A 16,948-nucleotide genomic window follows, 5' to 3' on the forward strand; every position below is an offset into this window, starting at 1 on the left:
ACTGGCTAACTCCCCACCTCTAAGCACTGGCTGTGTCCCGGCTACTCCACTTCCAATCAAGCTCCTTGCTTATGGCCCTGGAAGGCAGTGCAGGATGGTTCAGGTCTTCAGGCCCCTGCATCCAAGTGGGAGAGCTGGAGGAGGCTCTAGGCTCCTAGCTTTGGATCAGCTCAGCTCTGGTTACTGTGGCCATTTCGGTGGGGAAGAGGTCTATTAGCAGATGGAAGATCTCTCTCTGCAAATCTACATATCAAATAAATCTTTGGAAAAAACTACAAGATATGAAAATCAGTAACACTAGCATATAGTAGTCCTACTCAGAAAGCAATTACTTCAGTTGATAGTATTTCAATAGTCTTTATCCTTATAGTGTTTGAATTATTACTACTGTGACAGAAATAGAACCAAGGGGGGAAAGGAGTTAAGCATGTTCCTCTGAAACATATTAACTTTGCCCTAGCTCTAAATAGGCATATATAATCTAGCAAAGATCATGATGAAAAGTTATACTGAGACTAAAAAATCATCACATACTTCAGATATGTTTACCATCTGTGCAAATTCATTTAACTATTGGGAAGATGCTATGACATATTATTTTATCTTTAAAATATTGATTTGAAAGGTACAGTGACAGAAAAAAAAAAAAGAGTAGAGGGGAAGAGAAGGTCTTCCATCATTGATTCACTCCCCAGTGGCCACAACAGTTAGTTCTGGTGGCCCACATGGAGTCATTATCAGTTGCTTTCCCAGGAACATTAGCAGGAAGCTGGAATGGAAGCAGAGCAGCCAGGGCTTGAATGAGGACTTGTATACAGACCACTGGTGTCATAAACAGCACCTTAAAACCCTATCCCACCTGCTTGGCTCCATGACACACTGATTTTAAAACACTGTCTCGGAAGGTGCTGTAGCACAGTGAGGTTACCTGTCATCTGAGATACCTGCATCTCATGTCAGATCAAGTTCCGCCTCCGTTTCCAGCTTCCTTATAGCCACATACACAGCAGGAGGCAGCAAGCAATGATGACTCAAGTACTCGGGGCCCTGCTAAGCTTGTGGGAGAACTAGATGCGGTTTCAGGCTCCAAGCATCAGCCTGGCCCAGCTCTGCCTGTTGTAGGCATTTGAGGGATGGACAGCAGCTTTCCCCTTCCCTCTATCTGCCTCTATCCCTCAAATAAGTAAAAAATAAACTTATAAAATTTTCAGAAAGTCAATTTCCTTTCTAAATAATTGTTAGTAAAATCTTTTCTTTAAACAGCTCACACTTTTGGTTCTAAATTTTACGATACAGTTACCAGTATTATATTACCGTATACTTAACACACACTTTTAAAATTTCGTTTGAGAAAAGGGTGAAGTAGGGAGAAGAAGGGAGGCAGGGAGGAAGGCAGACAATTCCCTTCTGCTTGGTTCAATTTCCAAATCCTGTCGACAACTGTGGGGTCAAAGGTGGGAGCCAAGAACACAAGCCATTTCTCCCACCTAAGTGCAGAAGCCCAGTCCCGAGCTGTTCCCACTGCCTTCCAAGGCGTGTGTCAGCAGGAGACTGGAGTCAGGGTCAGAGCTGGCCATGGAACCCGTATGAATTCTAATACGAGGCATGAATATCTCAATCATGAGGGTAAATATCTGCTCCTCCAAAGGTATTTTAAAAAACCAATTACTTATTTCAATGCTGTGAATTCTCAGGAAATAAACGATGCAAAATTAACTTCATATTTTAGTTGAAGCAAACTACTTGAAATCTAGATGATGAAAATACTAAAAATCTAGTTGCAGTTTTAGAGCTGCATGAATTTCTCTAGGGGGAAAAACCACATTCCAAAACCTTACCAAAGATATCTTTTACTTGGAATGACTGAGCTATCTAAAAAGGAGAAGGAACTTGTTGAGCTTGAAAAGGGATTTCTCAAAGCTAACATCAAGGAGCCCTGTAAATCCTGCCAAATTGTGGATGGTATATAAACAGACACAATATTTATTTTGGGACAAAGATTCTGCAGGCAAGAAAGCAAAACTCCAATAAAAACAGAGCCACAGATCTTTGGGAAGGCCATTTAAAATAAGATTCTGTCTTTATTCATTAAATGAAATGCTGTTAAACTTTGTTTTATTATTTTATGCTCATGAAAATTAGTAAAGATTTTTGTGTTGGGGTCTGTGTGGATTCAACCACTGCTTGAGAGGCAGGCATACCCTCATTCCCACATCAGTGCCAGCTGGAGCCCCAACTGCTCTGCTTCCAATCCTGCTTCCACACCTTGAAAAGCAGAAGACTCAAGTACCTGGGTCCCTGCACCCATGCACCCTGACAGAATCCCTGGCTCCTGCATTCAGCCTGTCCCAGGTCTGACTGTTGTGGCCATTTGGGAGTCAACCAGTGGATGAAGATCTCTTTCTTTTCCTCCCGCTTCGTCACTATGTTTCAAATATATACATAAAACCTTCAAATTTTGTTTTAACGATAAAACACTCAGAAAATGAAAAACAGCACTACTACCAAAATTTTTAAGAATGCCTATTCTGGGCCCGGCGCGGTGGCGCAAGTGGTTAAAGGTTCTCGCCTTGCACACCCGGGATCCCATATGGGCACCGGTTCTAATCCCGGCAGCCCCGCTTCCCTTCCAGCTCCCTGCTTGTGGCCTGGGAAAGCAGTCGAGGACCGCCCAAAGCTTTGGGAACCTGCACCCACGTGGGAGACCCAGAAGAGGCTCCTGGCTTCGGATCGGCATAGTATCGGCCCGTTGCACTCACTTGGGGAGTGAATCATCGGACGGAAGATCTTCCTCTCTGTCTCTCCTCTCTGTATATCCGCCTTTCCAATGAAAATATAATAAAAATAAATCTTTAAAAAAAAAAGAATGCCTATTCTAACAATATATACATTATAACTATTTTCAATATCTGTTATTAGTACTACATAACTGTGAGATAAACCCAAAAGGTATAAGCTGGAATTAACAAAAAAAAGCTATCCTCTTTTTCTAAAACCAATGTTGTAAAAGTAGACAGTATATCCAGTTACCACAGAAAAAGTGGTCAACAAACAATAGCACTAATGTTCATGTTTCAGTTTATAAAATGTTTTTTTATAATTTTTATTATCTTTATTTTCACAAAGTGTACACATTCATTAATTCAAAACCCCACTGAAGTTTTATGAAACACAGAATGCATGGAAGAAAGCATTAATCTAACCACTCAAGACTAATAATTTATGGTCAACCATAATCATTTGCATTCATTTAAAATTAAAAATAATTGGAAATAGGTCCTAAGAGGAAAGATCATAGGAATTAAGAGTGATCAGCTGCATTTTCCTTGTCTTTTGACAGCTAAATTAGAGGAAAACAGTTTAAAGAATTAAGAGCACTTTGGCTGCCAACATTTATTAACACACCAAGATGGATCACTTGAGAAAGACGTGGTGTTCCCACAGTGCACAGCTACCTGAAGCAGAGTGCTGGAGCTCTAACATTCACTGACTCAGTTGGCTACAATCTGACACCACAGACCCACCAACCAGCAGAACTCTGGATAGGGGTTTACAATTTTCAAGGCGTTCTCACATATTCTAATAGCTCCTTTAGTTCTTACATGAAATAAATAGGAAAAACATTCACATTTCAAATTACAGATGAAGAAAACATTTATGATTGTGTCTTTTGACTCTAACCTACAGCTCTTTCTACTTCACTATATTCTTTTGAAATATGAGAGATTTTTAAAGAACAAATATAGATAGCATTAGAGATTTTGGTGCAACAAGTTTCTGAAAGACAAATGATAAAAACTGGGAGCCAGCACTGTGGGGTCAAGACACCACAACATCAGCATTCCATATGAGACTGGTTTGAGCCCCAGCTGTCCCCCCTTCTGATCCAGCTCTCTATTAAAGCACCCACGGAAGCAGGGGAAGATAGCCTAACAGCTTGGGCACAAAACGTGAGATTCCGGAGAAGTTCCTAGATCCTGGCTCCAGGATCTGGCACAATCTTGGCCACTGCAGCCACTTGGGGAGTGAACTAGCAGACAGATGATCTCTCCATTTCTTTCCTCTTCTCAAGTAAGTAAAATAAGAGATTAATCCTTAATAAAATTATAAAATTTTGTGCTCTGATCTTATTTTCTTAAAAAAGATGTATTTATTTTTATCACAAAGTCAGATACACAGAGAGGAGGAAAGACAGGAAGGAACATCTTTCATCTGATGGTTTACTCCCCAAGTGGCCGCAATGGCTGGAACTGAACCAATCTGAAGTCAGGAGCCAGGAGCTTCTTCTGGGTCTCCCACGTGGGTGAAGGGCTGCCCTCGACTGCTTTCCCAGGTCACACGCAGGGAGCTGCATGGGAAGCAGGGCCGCTGGGATTACAACCAGTGACCATATGGGATCCTGGCATGTTCAAGGCAAGGAGAACTTTACCTGCCGGGCCCCATCTGATCTTATCTTAAAATACTTATATAGTCAATCATCCATCTTTCCCTACTGAATACTCTTCATTTAAAAATACTTCTACAACCACATAAGCAAAAAAGTAGAGATGCCCCTCAATGAGCTCATTTTCTTCAATCATAAAATTACATTTCATGTCAATGAAGTAGTCACAGGATATGGTTCAGAACTTGCATTTTTTTTAACATATTGGTTACTCAATATCATGTCGATTAATTCCATAATGTTGTGAATTGTTGATGTTATGTTGGGGCTTTTAATTGATTGGGATGATATTCTGCCAGCTCTACCTTCAGACCAGAGATGGTCTCCCCAAGAAACCGTTGAATTTATCTGGACAATAAAATGCTGGATTCTATGCTTGGTATATGCTTGCAATGAAAGAATCTTGACTGAATTTGAACTGTAATACTGCAACAAGTCGGAGGAATCCAACCTTGAGGGAAAGTTATGGGGAGGGGTTGGCAGAATCCCAGAGCCTATGAAACTGTGTCACATAATGCAATGTAATTAATAATAATAATAAAAAATTACATTTCAAATCAAACCATTTTGTTTTGTCTCTGTTCACATTCTGAGTTTTTCCAAATTCACTGTTTAAGTGAACATTATTACAGCTAGTCTCCAATAAGGCTCCAATGATCCCAGTCTTCTGGAATTTAAACCCATGCACAAAGCCCCTCCCATTGTGTGTGGGCTAGACTCAGTGACTAGTTTCTAACGAATAGCATTTGTATTTTTAAAGTGACTTGGCGAACAGGCCATAAAAGTCAGGGACTTCATTATTCTTCTCCCCGTACAAGGAACACACCTAGGAACTGAAGCTGCCTACCAGTCAGTCCCAGGAGTGAGTGAGCTCAGAAGTGATTCCTGTAGCTTAAGTGAAACCCTTGGGGACTGCCAGCTTCAGCCAACAGCTTAACCACAGCCTCCAAGACCATGAGCCAACCTGCCAACCACTCAGATTCCAATGAATGGGTACAAAGGAGCTTCTGGGGGTGACTGAAACATTATCTTGATAATGGTGATGTTTACTTGGGAGTCTATGTGTTCAAATTCTACTTATACAATTAAAGTGAGTGGATATTGTTGTACATAAACTCATTTCAATTACATGGAGTTATTAAAAATGCCATTTATTTAGTTGAGATAAACAGATGAAGGGTCACATACCAAAACACTGTCATAACTAAGGAACTAAAAGGTCATTTGGGAATGAAGCAAGAGCTGCAGTTAAAAAAAAAAAAAACTCCCCAAAACTAACATGCCTTATGCCAACCTAACCTGCTCCTTACTCTGTAGTCTTGCATTTCAGATTATGGCAATCCCATACTCCTAATTGCTCTAGCCACAAAGTTGGAAGTCACTCTTAAATCCTGTTTCTTATACATCACATCCAACCCATAAGTAAATCTTACTGTCTCTATCTCAAACTACATCCAGACTCAATGACTACTTTTCACTACCCTCCACAGTTAACATCCTAGTTTCTTACCAAGATTATTGCAATAGCCAATCTGGGTCTCCTGGCTTCTCTGTTGTCCACTCTGGCCTATTATCAATCCACCAGTTACAGGGATCCTATCTGCATTCATCTGCCCCCAAAACCTGAAGCCACTTTCCATTTTACTCAGCATAAAAGTCCATGTCTTTCCAATGGCTCACTCTGGTCACACAAACCAGCCTGCTCCCTCTTATCCTCCTGTCACCATCACCGACCCTCTTCCTTCTCAGTCTACTCCAGCCACAGTGCCCTGGCTCACGACTAAACAACCCTAAAGGATATGCTTCCAACACAGGGCCTTTACAGTGGCTGTGCTTGTTCTGGAACATCCTTCCCCTCATACTCATAATTTCCTAACCTCTTTGAAGTCAGCTCTTTACCCAGTCTGGCTTACTGAGAGTGATAAACATTCCTGCTCAATGATCCCTTTTTTTTTCACTCCACTTTTCCTTCTTATCACAGCTATTACAATTTTGTAACACCCTGGTTAAATGAGTTGCTCAGTTACATCATAATAAATGAAGGACTTCACTCAATTACAACTAACTCCAAAATCTTAGCCTCTAAGGAAGTTGTCTGAGAGCTGTATATGAATGGGAAAAGAATGAACCTGCATCAGCAGGCAACCAGGCTGAGAAAATACAGAAGATGACACTGATGCTGAATCCAGTAGAAGCAGCAAGGGTAAATAACAGCTGAGAATCCCCTTCAACTTTCCTTTCCTCTAGTCCTAGTCCTGTGGGAACAGAACAAAACCTAATGGCTTTAAGAAAGAGAACATCAAAAAGGAAGAGGAGAAGTGAGACCCCACGGTCTGAGCCCCCTGGATAAGCACACACAGTGTGGCAGCTTTAACTTTTCTCTAAACTCACTGGAGTATTTTATGCCAGTCACCCCAGCAGAATGGGGACCACATACCAGTTTTCTCCTTAAGATTCCTTTCCCCTCTCCAGACTCTTGATGTATCAGACTTGTTGTCAAAATTAAATTGGGAAATACCACCACACACACATAAACATTTACAAATTTACATCTAAGGGAAAGATGCTGTTTTCTAACAGTGTTCCTATTCTTGGAAAATAGCCATGTCTGTTTGTTTACACAATGTCCATGGCTCACACTGCAAGGCAGATTTGAAAAGTTGCAACAGAAGGTTTAGGCCTGTAAAACTAAAAATACTGCTCTCTTTATAGAAAAAAAGCAAAAACTTTCAATACAAGTATCAATAAAACAAACTTTGTGATGCTTGCATCAGTTCTAAAACTCTGTGAGATTTGAAATCACTGTTTTTTAAACATAAGAATAAGCGATTGGGCCTGGCGCTATGGCCTAGCAGCTAAAGTCCTTGCCTTGAACACGCTGGGATTCCATGTGGGCGCCGGTTCTAATCCTGGCACTCCAGTTCCCTGCCTGTGGCCTGGGAAAGCAGTTGAGGACGGCCCAAAGCTTTGGGACCCTGCACTCACATGGGAGACCTGGAGGAGGTTCCTGGTTCCTGGCTTTGGATTGATGCAGTACTGGCCATTGCGCTAACTTGGGGAGTGAACCATCGGATGGAAGATCTTCCTCTCTGTCTCTCCTCCTCTCTGTATATCTGACTTTGTAAAAATAAATAAATAAATAAATAAATGTGGAAAAAAAAAAAAGAGCAAGTGATCTAACATTTTTGTTATTGTTGGTCCTACAAGTATAATCAAAAATATCTGAATGGCTTATGTCCAAGAATAATGTGGTCTTAAAACTAATGAACAGTAGCTTCTAATAGGATTAACACTCATTGGTTAGTTATTAATACTGAAAGACATTAGTGACACTAAAATGTCAATCATGAAGTCTTAAAACAGAAGAGAAAGCAATGCTTTTTTTCTGATTTATATGTTCAGTATTGAGCTAACACGCTAAACAAAGAGTTGAACAAGGAAAAATAGTTTCTTCATTTGGTCACACACAGATGCAAAAGAGATGAAAAACAGCAATTCTACAATGACTTCACAAGTTCTCTGCTTTATATATGAAATAGTAAAAACAAATAATATTTAGACCATTTGCTGGTAATTTACCAATTAAACAAGCTAATACATGCAAAACAAATTACTTCTTTGTATGTGTTAGAAACCTGTGATCTAATCCCCCTTTCTAACTGAAGATCAGTTGATCACCAACAAAATACAAACCTAATTTTTAAGAAAATCTTAATTTTCTATTTATACATGCACATTAGAAACTCTTCTACTAACAGACTAATACAAAACTTTTTTTTTCAAAGCAATAGTCAGACATATGTTTTCGCAAATAAAGTGTTAGGCTATACTCTATTTGTGACAACATTTACAAAGATAATTTAGCAATTTAATAGAAGCATAGAAACACACAAGAAAACAGGAAAAATATGGAACATAAAATTGGATCCAAAACAATTCTCCTTTACTCACAGGTTAGATGACCCAAGACACTGTTCATAAAAATTCCACCAAAATAAAATGAAACATTTAACTTACATTTTAATAATGTTTTCAGCTTAAACATTTCTACCTATATTTTGCATATTGATCCTAAACTGTCAATAAAATTTATAAAACATCTACTCATTTTCCCAGAAAATTCTGCTCAAAATAATTTTCAATTAAAGTTTTCACATTTTCTCAAAATCAAATTTGTTCTATTAACAGAACTAGACAGTTATCCATGGCTATGTATAAATACTATTAATTTTTAAACCTTTAGAACCATTTATCACTTTTCTCTTAATTTTATATTTTTACAGTATACTTTACTAATACTTAATACTTTAGTAAACATACAAAAAACCGTGTCAACGCTCTTTAAAGAATTAAATATTGAAAGTTAAATGCAGGAAAGCACATATTAAAGATTAAAACTTGCTATGACACACATTATATTCCTGAAATGAATAAGTAATATAAAAGCTTAACAATGCTTTAGCACATTTTTAAAACAGAGAATCAAAAAAATCTGATCATATATGTGTATTCAGACCTGTGATCTCTTTAATAAAATGAAAATCCTTGGATAAGCTCCAACAGAACAATTCACAATATTTTCAATTGCAAAGAAATGTTTCCTACCTTGCCTGCTTCCCTTTCTAAGTCGACGTACTCCCGGCTAGGTGTCTGTCGCTGTTCCCCCTGCCAGCTGGCCGGAAAAAACTGGAGAGACAGATTCGTTCCTGTGGCCACAAAAGCCTTTTAGAAAAATCAATACAAACAGGATCAGTAGCAGGACATTACATAAATTATGCAGGCAGTCATTTATTTTTACATCAGTTTATGTCTTAAGCCAGGCAGCAGGGACGATACTTAAAAGTTAAAAAAAAAAAAAAAAAAGAAAGAAAGAAACCATGCACTCATCATTTTTCTTAAGTATTAAGTTACAAACATCTGATTCCATTTTGAGGACATTCGCCATTGGCTGCTTAAATATAAATTCAGACACACAATCAATACTTTCTTTCAGATCATTTTTTGCTGACATTAGGATCCCACATTGCTAGTATCTAGCCAGAAGGCACCATTTAAAAATTCTTCACATTTAAAAATTCTAAATTACATTTCTAAGTGTGAAAACTATTGAAGATCTAAAGATTTTAAGATATATCATGGTGTCTAAAGGAGACATTATAATTTCTCTTGATTTCTCTTGCTCAAGCAAAACACTATATGGCATATGGAACATTAAAAAACTGGAATGCAAAGAAAAGAAGTGTTTTATAAAAGTGCATTTTTAGGCTTAGGCTTTAAAGTCCATGCTTTAAAAAAAATGTACTTCAGATGTGTCTCCCATAATAACCCATGCATTAGCATTAGCAAGTGCTGTGAGGCTACTTCTCTATAAAACCTTTTATGGGGCCCAGCACAGTAACCTTGTACATGCAGGAATCCCATATGGGCACTGGTTCCAATCCCGGCAGCCTCACTTCCCATCAGCTCTCTGCTGTGTCTTGGGAAAGCAGTCAAGGACAGCCCGAAGCCTTGGGACCCTGCACCCATGCGGGAGACCCAGAAGAGATTCCAGGCTCCTGGCTTCGGATCAGTGCAGTTCTGTCTGGCTGCTGCAGCATCTTAAGGAGTAAATCAACGGATGGGAGGTCTTCCTTTCTGCCTCTCCTTCTCTCTATAAATCTGCCTTTCCAATCAAAAATAATAATTAAAAAACATCTTTTATGACAGAAAAATGTACAGATTTTCCAAAATGTTGCTTTTGGAAAACTGGATCTGACTATAACCCAAAGAAGACTATCTGATATTTATAAGATTTAGAGAGTACCACTCAACAAACAGAACATTCTAAAACCATGTCGATAAAGTGGCATTCTATGTTGCCCCTGGGCAATTCAACTCAAGATTCCCCTAAGCAAAAAATAAATACACAAATAACATTACTCATCTTCCCCAAGGAAATTCAGAACAAAGTAAGCTAAAAGCAATCTTGAAAAAAAAAAAAAACATGTTTTTTTATCAATCTAAACTCTTCTGAAACTGGAATTTGTTTGATTTCATTAAGTTACTGTAATTTCATTTTTCAGCAGCCTTCACCTGAAAGCCAGAGGGTCATACTTTGGGCAAAGTGTTTCAAGCCATCGGCTGATTCAGCTCTCCGCTAGTTCCCCTAATGGTTAACAGCTTATTCTTTAGAGGTAAAGCTGAAACTTCCTAATTCTATTATTGGTACAACAGGTACCTTTGTCAACCCAACTGCTAAACTCTAGGTTTCTCTAATGGCATTTCCCTAATCAACTGGGATACCCTTTTCCTGGTGGTGGCAGGTAACAGCTCCAGCCCATGAATGAATACCCAAGACCAAGGCATGCTGCTTCAGCCTGGCATTCACCTTGTGGCAAATCGTTCCACCTCCTGCGAGCCAGATTCAGCTCTGTGCTAAGACATGCTGCAGATCTTATTACCTCACCTCCTGTCTGAATGCCAACCTCAGAAGATATTTCCTGCTTCATCACTTTATGCCCATTATCTCATAGAGATCCCTCTCCAAGACAGAAGTGATAGCAACAGATCATTCTAGAAAAGCATTTTCCAAACGTATTTAACCATGGAACTCTTTCCTTTAATGGAACACCTACACATCTAAGAGGTGGGAAAAATCTGTTCAACAACAAAACAGCTCCATTGATATTATGACTATATCTAAGATTTCCTGTTCTATCTTTCACAAATTACAAAATGGCACACCTTGCCAATTGAGTTCCCTTTACCATTCAATATTCAGGACTAAAAACATACCCACATATTAGATTTTACTTCCAACACCTGAGTCACTATACCTTATCTTAGTTATTTTTTCTTTAGTGTAGAAGACCTATCTCCCACTCTTACTGTGACAAGAATTCATAGGAGAAGTATCCTATTTAACCAGCTAGAGTCTATTGGTCATTCACAATGATTTTATAAATTCATCCTAGGGTAAGGTCTGAGTTTTACCTGAGAATGGTCATGACAGCTCTAAAATATTTCTATATCAAATGAAAACATCACTAATTCCACTGGAATGTGCACACTAAAGAGACGTTCACAATTTTTAAAAAGGATAAAAGAGCAACGGGAACCATAGAAAAATTGGGAACAGCTTCGAGAACTACAGATTTTCTTACCGTGTATGGCTGTTGACAGAGGCAAAATGGTGCCTTTTCCACAACCAAATAGGTAGAAACCATAGCCTTTTTATAGGTCACAAGATAAACTTCAGGCATTAAACAATGTCTAGATTCAAATTATCAAACACCTTTAAGACAAAGCACCTATACCCAGAGGGTAGATACACACAACCATTTCCACCTACTACAAGCTAGGGATTTGCCATTTAAATGGGGGTAATGCCGAATTCAAAGGAAAAAAAAAAAAACAGAGGAAAATGTGAAATTCCTCCTCAAATACAGTGCTGCTATGCCCCCAAAGCACATTCAAATCTACAAAGAAATCTACCTTCTTCAGTCTTTAGTACGCACAAGACACAAAAAAAATATCAAAACTTTATGAGCTCAGGTATTTGGAAAACATCTAATTCAGCCTGAAAAGCAATTTCTGACAAATACAAACGACCTTTAACACTGCTACAGATCATAGCAAAACACATCATACAGCAATTCAGATGTACATGCCAGCTCATAACTGCAGGCCACCAAGTGTGATATGACAGAAGGCATCCCACTAGCTGTGCTATTAACCAGACTTCCAAACACATCAGCTTTAAAAACTTACTACTCTCTCACCTTTCTCAATCCTATCAATTGCCTGCAGCAAATCTTTCGGTTAGAGTTATCCTCCACCCAGCGAGGCAAAGGATACTACAGTCACTACTTCTACTAATAATTGATTGCTTTTTTGTGCTCACTCCATGACAAAACTGAAAAGTATCTAACTTATACATTTACATCACAGACACATTACAACTCCTCAGGCAACACGGAGAGGAATAGTCAAATATTCTAGGAGAACTGATAAATGGAATCAAATTATCTTCCACTCAAATACAATTCTAAAAAACTTCCTTTGAAATAGCAAGAGCATTCTTTAAAAAAAAAATGTGATTGTGGTGATTAAAGAGCAAAGGTTTTATGACATATGAATTACAGCTAGAAAAATGTTTTAAAAATAACATTACAGAGGGTGGAAGAAAATTTTTCCAGTGCGTCTTCCTATTAATCCAAAAGCAAACTCTCCTGTGGTGCCAAGTCTCCGCCAGGGCAATAGGCCCAGGTCCTGGAGCACAGAACAAAACTTCACTAGCGAGTGCCTTAACTTTGTTAAAAACAAACATCCTTTCTTCCTACCATTTCACAAGCAGATAAGATGTAGGACCCTTGGGTGGTGGTTGGTTTCCCCGCTCCGCCCCAGCCCAAGGTGTGATGGAGGCAAGGCACCTGAGGGCTTCTTCGCACAGCCTAACTCGCACTTCCTCAGGAAATGCAGCACCCCACAGCCCCGGGATGGGAATGGTTTCTTTCCGCTTCTCCCGAGTCTTCACACAGGCGAGAGATCAAACTGGCAGGATCTTGGGGTCCCCCTGCCCCTACACCCCTCATCTTTCCATCTGTTAGAACAATAGATAGCAGGAGGCAAGATTTGCTACTCGGCTATTCTGGAAGGGAGGCAGCGTCAACAAGGAGCCTGATCGCCAAGCCCAGCATCTCAAGAACCACGCTGCGGCGGGCCTGCAAGGGTCTCGGCGTCAACATCGCGAGCCCCCTCCCCCGATCGCGTCCCACACAGCCCTCCTCCACGCGCCCCTCGCCGCAGCCTCCACCGACTCGGGCCGGAGCTCCACTCGCGGCCGGTTCCGGGAACCACGAGGCGCGCCGCGGCCGGCCACGGGGGGCGAGCGTCTCCCGCTGAGCCCCGGCCCGCCAGGGTCTAGTTTCGCATTTTGAATCCCGAGTAGGAAGTGAGACGGCGCCCGCTCAGTTCCGGGAGCCGCGGCGGCCGCGGCGTCGTCCCCGGAACCCGCCCGGGGCCCGCGCGCAGCTTCCCCCCCAAAAGCGCAACAAGTGACCCGCCCGGCCGGCCGCGCGCGCCCCGGCCCCGCCGACTTACGATCTCGGAGCGGCCGTCGCGGCAGGCGTTCTGGAAGCGCGCCTGGCGCTCCTCGTGGGGCCGGTCCCTGAAGCCCGTGTACTTAATCTGCAAAAGGCAGAGGACGGCCCGAAATCAGGAGCCAAATCCGCGGAGCCGCCCGCACGCCCTCCCGCCCCGCGCGGCGCCGATAAGCCCAAGCACGGTCTGCGGGCAGACGGTGCCCGGCGAGATTGCCCGTCCTCGGGCGCAGCCGGCCTGGGGGACTCCCCGGGACCGCGCCGTCCCAAACTTTTCTCGGCCCGGGGCCCACTCGGGACGCGCTGAGGCCTCCGCAGCGCGCGCGCCTGCCCGCCGCCCGTCCTCCTCACCTCACATTCGCGGCTCAGCTTCCTGAAGAACTCCTCGTTCTCGAACTTGCTTCTCTGGTCGGGCACGACGCGCGGCATCTTCTCGCCCTGAGGGGCCGTGCCGGCCGGCCGGGCTCGTGGGGGGGAGGGTTTGCGCGGACAGCCGCTGGCCGGCTCGGCGCTGACCGACTGACCGACCGCCCACCCGCGGCGCCCGGACTCCCGCTTCTCTTTGTTTCAGGCGCCCGCCCGCGTGGGCTCCCGCTCCGGGGAGTCTGAGTGCCGCCGCCGCCTCCCGACCCACGCCGCCGCCGCCGCCGCCTCAGCCGTTGCCTGCCGCCCGCGCAGACCCAGCTCTCGCCGCCCCCGGCCGCCGCCGCCGCCGCCACTTCCTCTCGCCGCCCACCTCGCTCGCTCGGCCGCCCGCCCCGCCCCCGTCGGCCCCACCCCTCCTCCTCGCGCGCCCGCCCGCCTCAAACTCCAGCAAACAAGACGCACCATTCACAACTCCGCGGCCCCCGCCGCGCATGCGCCGCCCGCCCGCTTGCGGGGTGGCTGGGCTGCGGCGAGCCAGGCTCCCTCCCGCAGCGCCGCACTCTTCCACACGCGTGGCCACGGACCACTCAGGGTGGAACTGCGCTGTGGGAGGATCTGTCCGGCCCTCTCGGGAGCGGCCTCGGCTGGCCTTTTTTGTCGGCCCCTTCCTCAGCCATCTGGAACTTTAGGGCTCCCCTGACTACTGAATGCGAGGAAACCTAGGTAGTTGGGGACTTTGTGTCCCCAAGTCGACGGGGGGTGGGGTGGGGTGTAGGTTGTGTACACTGAAGACTAAAAGTGGAAACAAACCAAGAATCCAACAGAATCATTATGGAAAGATGGCTGTTGGAGTAGAAAGGAGATCCCATTTTGTAATCTGCCAGCTTCAACACTGGCCAGCAAAGCCTTTTTCCTGATTTTTAAAATGCAGACACTAAGTTCCCTATGTTAGCGTGAAAACTTTTATCTGGGTCTAGCATGGAATGGTTGCTCAATAAATTGAAGTTAAAAAAAAAAACAAATTGAATGGCATAACTCATCGACAAGCCTCATGTTTACCCAAAGTGCAATCAAATTCCGAAAAATAAGATCTGTAAATTCTAGGCAAGGTTTTATCCAACCTGGAGACAGTTCAACACAAGGTTTATAGCAGAGCTTGACTCAAAGTTGGGCTCTCATGATTCTCATTCTTGAACCTTCAGCTTGTCAAAAATTCAGTTCAAGGATGACGAATAATTACCGTGAGGATACCTAAACATAGAAATTAGCGCCATAATCGGTTGGTAATGTCTGCTTGTATGCGGCATTTGGCAGAATTTTCCATCCCTGTACAGTCAAAGCTCATTTTTTACAGTTAACGGAACTGAGCTGGGATGACTAGCCGGCTTGGTTTACCAGAGACTGTCCTGGTTTAAACAATGAAAGTCTCCCATCCCAGGAAACCATTCATTCCCCCTCCACAAACCAGGAGGATGGGCCAGCCTAACTGAAGAACAGAGATTGATTGCCTAAGATTAGGGAATTTCAAGCAGCTGCACATCTGTAGGGTGGAGGTTGTGACAAACACGCTCGTTCTGAACAGCAGACACAGAATCAGCTCATTTCCTGAACATGCCCCTGTCTACTCATAGCCAGTGTCAATATACCTGGATATATGAATACAAAGGATATAGAGATGAATGTTACCAACCTTAAAAATATGGAGTGACAGAGAAAGAGACACACAGAGAGAAATCGTCCATCTGCTGCCTTATGAATCCAGAGGCCTAGAGCTCCATCCAGGGTCATGGGCCATCCTCTGCAGCTCTCCCAGGCACATCAGAAGGAAGCTGGATCAAAAGTAGAGCAGTAGGGACTGGAACTGGTGCTCCACGGGATGCCGGTGTTGCAGGCAGTGGCTTTACTGGCTATGCTAGAGCTCTGGCTCTTATCCAATAATCTCCCCCCCTCCCTCAGGTCTCTTTCACTTGAAAGCTACAGAAATCCAATTCTAACATACCAGAAAGAGATCTGTTGTATTTTGTTTTTTTTTTTTTTAAGATTTATTTATTTATGTTGGAAATACAGAGCTACAGAGCGAAGGAGAGACAGAAAGATCTTCCAGCTACTGTTTCATTCCCCAAATGTCTGCGTTGAGCTAATCCAAAGCCAGGAGCCAGAAGCTTCTTCTGGGTCTCCCATGCAGGTGCAGCGTTCTGAGGCCATGGGCCGTCTTCCACTGCTTTCCCAGGCCACAAGCAGGGAGCTGGATGGGAAGTGGAGCAGTGGGACATGAACTGGTGCACATATGGGACTGCAGTGGTTTAAGATGGAGGATTAGTCAATTGAGCCATTGTGCCAGGCCTGTCTGTTATATTTTAAATAAGCAAATTAGAGAAACAGATAAACATTGTCTGGTTTGCACTCTCATTTTTCTATTTCTTCTCACTGCTTAATTCTCTCAGGCTCTTTTGAATTGCATTTATTTCCTCGCAAAGGACACAAGCAGCCGGGCCCCGCGCGATGGCGTAGTGGTTAAGGACACAAGCAACCACTCCTCCAACTTCAAATCTTTTAAAAAAAATTATTATCCTTGGTTTACTTCCCAAATGGCCACAATGGGCTGGACTGGGCCAGGCTGAAGCAAGGAGCCAGGGATTCCATCTGGATCTCTCACTTGGGTGTCAGGGGGCCAAGAACTTGAACCATCTTCTCATTAGCAGGTAGCTGGATCAAAAGTGGAGCAGCTAGGACTCAAACCAGCATTATTTGGGATGTTGGCAGCACCTGTGGTGGCTTAATCCAGTGTGCTACAATCTCCCCCCTGCCCAAGTTTCACAATTACCAGGAAAAATTTTCTGAGTCACATACAACCCTGACTACCAAATCATTATGTCCAGGCAGATATGATAGGATTACTCAGCTTAGTCATCAGCCTTCCCATCAGGTATTGAGAACCTATGATGGACATTCTTAGATGGAATCAGATGCTCGGATGAACTATTTCCCCAAAAAGGTGGGAGTGAATGAAAATCCACTGTGGGACCACTGAAGCAGCTAGTAAAGGGTGTCATTTTAT

General features: G+C 43.0%; 1 protein-coding gene across 5 annotated transcripts in view; it reads right to left on the bottom strand.

Moving 5' to 3' along the window:
- Window positions 1-14,191, bottom strand: part of LOC121167684 (core-binding factor subunit beta) — a 46,485-nt gene extending 32,294 nt beyond the window's left edge. For 4 of the 5 annotated variants that reach the window (XM_040997237.1, XM_040997235.1, XM_040997233.1 and 1 more), the window contains exons 1-3: window positions 13,876-14,191; window positions 13,526-13,612; window positions 9,050-9,166 (exon numbers count right to left, since the gene is read on the bottom strand). In XM_040997237.1, coding sequence (XP_040853171.1) covers window positions 9,050-9,166; window positions 13,526-13,612; window positions 13,876-13,953 — 282 coding nt within the window. In that variant the 5' untranslated portion in view covers window positions 13,954-14,191. The remainder of the gene's footprint in view (window positions 1-9,049; window positions 9,167-13,525; window positions 13,613-13,875) is intronic. The other variant, XM_040997236.1, reaches the window with a different exon arrangement.
- Between the last annotated feature and the right edge of the window lie 2,757 nt (window positions 14,192-16,948).

Source organism: Ochotona curzoniae, unplaced genomic scaffold (assembly GCF_017591425.1).
Source record: "Ochotona curzoniae isolate NIBS_2020 unplaced genomic scaffold, NIBS_Ocur_1.0 patch423, whole genome shotgun sequence".
NCBI classification, from domain to species: domain Eukaryota; kingdom Metazoa; phylum Chordata; class Mammalia; order Lagomorpha; family Ochotonidae; genus Ochotona; species Ochotona curzoniae.